This window comes from Argentina silus (genome assembly GCF_951799395.1).
Source record: "Argentina silus genome assembly, chromosome: 11".
In the NCBI taxonomy this organism is placed as follows: Eukaryota; Metazoa; Chordata; class Actinopteri; order Argentiniformes; family Argentinidae; genus Argentina; species Argentina silus.
The window spans coordinates 12,647,293-12,652,220 of NC_139665.1; the positions used below are offsets into that span (position 1 = coordinate 12,647,293).

At 45.5% G+C, this 4,928-nt stretch overlaps 1 protein-coding gene across 1 annotated transcript; it reads right to left on the bottom strand.

Annotated features, from left to right (window-relative positions):
- Positions 1 to 1,673: 1,673 nt before the first annotated feature.
- sptssb (serine palmitoyltransferase, small subunit B) lies at positions 1,674 to 4,409 on the bottom strand (the record flags this gene model as incomplete). Its single annotated transcript, XM_083679925.1, has 2 exons — positions 4,291 to 4,409; positions 1,674 to 2,004 (listed from the first exon to the last, which is right to left on the bottom strand). Exon 2 carries the CDS (start codon positions 1,995 to 1,997, stop codon positions 1,674 to 1,676), a length of 324 nt encoding a protein of 107 aa, XP_083536051.1. The 5' UTR covers positions 1,998 to 2,004; positions 4,291 to 4,409.
- Between the last annotated feature and the right edge of the window lie 519 nt (positions 4,410 to 4,928).

Below are 4,928 nucleotides of genomic sequence, written 5' to 3' on the forward strand. Positions count from 1 at the left end.
GCTCTATTTTCACCTGCTGTGTGCGCGTGTGTGTGTGTGTGTGTGTGTGTGTGCGTGTGCGCGTGCCAGACCTTGTTGTGTCATCCGAGCCGTCCCTGTTCAGTGAGGAAATAAAGGGTATTGTGATTGTTGTGTCCCATTAGCCCACCAGAAAGGCGGTGGAGTCCTGTTACACGGCCTAAAACAACACAGCCAGGCCAGATTGTACACCACAAACCAGAAAGAATTTTTCAGTGACCTCCCCCTTTCCAATCATCTCGCTTCATATGAAACAATCCTTCGTTAGTGACAGAATTACTAGGTTACCTCTTTCCTGGGGACTTACCCTCATACTCCTCATGTGTAGAGTAGAAAAAGTACAAAAATAACAATTTAGAGTTTGATTGAGTCTTCCTGGAGTGTCAGATTTGCACTTTGGGGACTATCCCGTTGGTCCCATTGTTTCAGGCAAACTCAGGTCAAGCACTGCTTAAAGTATTTGAATTGATACTATTTTAAACCAGTTCTGCTAAAAAAATTTTTTTAAAAACCATAAATGTGTTGATGATTTTCTCTGTTGTTGTTGTTGTTGTTGTTGTTGTTGTTGGTGAGGGTTAGGATATTAATGGATAGTAGTAATCTGGCTCCAGGTAAATCGATGCCTCTAGGCATTCATTCCTGTGCTCTGGGGGCCAACCGGTTGGGTGGCACTGCCTCTAATTGTTTCTGCTCTGAATGCAGTGGACGTGTGTGTGTGTGTGCGTGTGCGCGTGCGTGTGTGTGTGTGTGTGTATGTGGTGTGGCACTGCCTTTAATTGTTTCTGCTCTGAATGCAGCGGATGTACACGTGGTGTGCATGTGTGTGTGTGTGTGTGTGCGTGCGTGTGTGCGGTGTGGCACTGCCTCTAATTGTTTCTTCTCTGAATGCAGCGGAGGATGAGACGTCCCTCGTGACCTGAAGGCTTCTGTTCTGTTGTCTTTATGACAGCCACCCCTCTGCTTCACCACAACTCAAGACCTGCACGGCCACAGGACACACTGGTACGCACACACACGTACACACACACACACACACACACTCTACACTATAGCATTTGCTCAATGGACTGAGAGCAATAACAATGGCCAACATTAAACCAATTGATTCACATTCACACACACATACACACACACACACACACACACACACACACAGTATGAGATACAGTCAAGACATGTTGACTCAATATTGCTCTGTTCTTGGCCACTGAATGCCCCCGCAACTGAACAAACGCAGGTGGCATGTTATCAGGAAATGGAGTACGAACACCAAACTATCATTCATTAGTATTGGTAAAATAGTTTTATTTCTGAAGAATGCATCGCTGGGGTATCATATGTAAATAAAACCTACATATGGGTAACTGAGGACACGCTCAGTGAACAGAGTACACATGTCCATTGCTCTTTGTGTTTCTCCGACTCATCAAGCAGGGATCAAGCTATCAGAAATGTCCACTAACGATCAATATCATTCGATAGAGAGAGATTATATAAAAGCATTTTGAATTGGGGAAACAAACAACATGTTCAGTACTGCACATAGCCACAAGAGAAAACAAAACACGTGACATAAATAGATGCAAACAGTTTTGGTACTTGACATTGGGAGGGGGGGGGGGTCAGAGGGTCATAGAATCAGATCAGAGCTTCGTTCAGGGGGGGCTCGAGGAACCCCTCCAGCCCCCTCCCTGCCTCTCCCCTTCCCACCCTCCTCCCCCCCTCCACATCCCTCCGTCCCCGTTCATTCCCTGATTCCCGGGGCGGCGGACCCCGCAGATCCCGGAGAAGAACTCCAGCGCCAGGTACAGGTGGATGGGCACGAACACGTAGGAGGTGTACATCACCATGGCGACGACGGAGAGGAGGAAGGAGAGGAATAGGGAGCGCTCCCAGGGCTCCAGCACGTAGACACCCGTCACAAGGAGGTACTGGTAGTACAGCCAGCCCAGGTGTTCCCTCAGGGTCTTAAAGGCCATCCTGAGGCTGGCTCCAAGCAGGGGAGTGGGGGGGCAGGTAGGGATAGAGGTGAGAGTGAGGGAGAAAGAGATAGATGGAGAGGGTGAGAGGTATGGAGAGTGAGAGAGAGAGAGGTGGAGAGAGTGAGGATGAGAGCGAGATAAAGAGAGATGGATAGAGAGAGAGAGAGAGATAGAGGAGGATGGAGGAAGGTGATATAATGCAGGCAGGGACATGTAATGGCCACAAACACAAACAAGACAAAACACACACATTAACACACAGGACAGACACACCCAAAATCAATCATGTGGAAACACATATCTTGGGATGCCTCTAGAGTGTTGGTGCTGGATATTTATCTTCTGAATACACTTTAACAAACAAACTGGGTGAGTCTCATATTACCCCTACTTTCCCAGGAGGGAAAACACTTATCAGGTGAAAGGTGAGCCTGAGCCTGAGCCTGAACCTGTGTGTGTGTGTGTGTGTGTGTGTGTGTGTGTGTGTGTGTGTGTGTGTGTGTGTGTGTGTGTGTGTGTGTGTGTGTGTGTGTGTGTGTGTGTGTGTGTGTGTGTGTGTGTGTGTGTGTGTGTGTGTCTTTGTTTTGGAAAAATAGTTCCAAAAGACTTGAATTTCCGACTTGACATAGGTAAATGAAATCCTTAGTGGTCCTCTGTGGCTCAGTTGGTAGACCATGGCGCCAACAACGCTTAGGTTGTGGGTTTGATTCCCACTGGGACCATATATACTGAAAAAAGATATGCGCTCACTGCAATGTAAGTCGCTTTGGATAAAAGCGTTACCTAAATGGCATTATATAGTTCTGCTTTGTGGTCCTCTGTGGCTCAGTTGGTAGAGCATGGCGCTAACAACGCTTAGATCGTGGGTTTGATTCCCACTGGGACCATATATACTGAAACGTATGCACTCACTGCAATGTAAATCGCTGTGGATGAAAGTGTTAGCTAAATGGCATATACTATATATATCCTTATGCATTTGCCTAACACACACACTCTTCCTTATCTGTCACACACACAGACTGACAAACAGATTGTGGGAGGAGGTGACTTATGAGACCCTGGTGAGAGAGAGTGAGAGAGAGAAACCCTGAACAAAATTTCCCACACAGTGAAAATGGCACCTTTCAATTCATTGTCAATAGTGCAGTATGTTTACAAGATAAACAACCTGATGAACCACAAATGGTCTTGATTCACTTGATTCTTCCTACGTCAAAATATCATGCTTCCATCATTCGATTCATACATGCTGTCTAATGTAATTGTGTGATTCGCATCACTGTTCAATTATAGTCGTGTATAAAACGGTATAAATGGTTGCGGATAAACTTTCGATCACTTAAAATGGGCTAGATAACTCCGGATGGACAACATTTTGTATTCAATATCATTTTGGGGAAAAGAAGAGTAATTCACTTTATATGGCATTTAAGCCAAAGTGGCCGGTGCAGTCAGGTGAACCCACCTGTAGATAGTAATACTCTCCAAGTCTGTCTCCAAGGTTACCTGCTATACCAGAAGCGTGCGTAAAAGGTAGACATAGAGCGGCTGCGCTCGCAGAAACGTAAAATTAGGATTGGAGTCTACTTTTCTGATTGATATTAGAAAACATTGATATTAGCAGTACATGCATACAATAGGGTAGGCTACCCGGTAGAAAAACGATCTGATAAATCGAAATACAGTTCTCGTTTATATTTGGAGGTAATTAAGGACAAGCCCCAACTCGAAGACATTCAGATTTGACAGAACATAAAACAAGTTCATGCAGAAACAGACTGGGAGGGATATGTATTCTGCCTCAGGCGCGCAACTGTTCACGTTTCTGGTGCAGCAAGTTAAATGACTGCGCTGACGGGTACTTCACGGATTAATTGATGTGCGGTACTCACAGGCTCAATAACATTACCGTACTGTACTTCACGGATTGCGCACGCTGCATCCCTGTGTACCACTGCTGAGTGACGTAACCCTACATCATTCCGTTACACCCCAATAATTGAAGTTCATTTCTATTCAGTAACAACATAGATTATCAGGTTTATCCGCAATAAGACACATTCAGCCAACCTGGTGTTAACCTGTAAGTGGACGTCCCTGAGAGGGGAGCCAATGAGATATAGTGGGAAACGCAAGGAAGAATAGGCTAGTCACATTATAATCAGCATGGACCAAATCAAACATTATAACATAATGAATGCATTATAACAAATAAACCCATGCTCATGCAATCAGCTGTCAAACATGTTTGGGGGAGAGAAAAAATAATATTTAAGAACTGACTCACCTCTCCGATACCGTCCCCCCTGCTCTGGCTGTAGGCTAAAGTTTATTCCGGGACGCCAGAGACAATGGCCCGTGTCCCACTACTGTTCCGCTGCTTTGTGTAAACGTAAGGCTGCTCTACCAGTTCGCCAGTAGCCTACATACAGTAGGCCAGGTCAAACAATATTGGAAAACTGCCCAAACCGAAGAGGCTATGATATGATTGTACGCGCCGAGTTGCCATCAACATTGGGGTAGGAGGGGAGGAAAGCAAATCGATAGCAAAACTTGCATCCAGGAACTTCCCAGTCTGTCGATGCTGTCTACCTCGGTTGCAGTGTCAATAAACTGCGTAAATCAGATTGTTTTCTTGTCGCACAGTCGGACCTTCCTTTCTCTGCGCCATATGACAAAGGTGCAGTTGAAAAGACGCTTGGCCTGCTAAAAGATCAAACTCACCACAACGATAAACTAACTTTAAGACAGTTCTCTTCACTTGATATAGGGAGCGTCAATCCATGCATGACAGACTGTTATTTTGCGCTCAGGGCGCTGTGGGAACGGGTCGACTGTATCTCACCAACGTTGGTGGGCAAATCACAGCACAATTATATCACAGGCTTTCCTTTGATGTAGTCTGTTATGTTACGCTATGCCCAC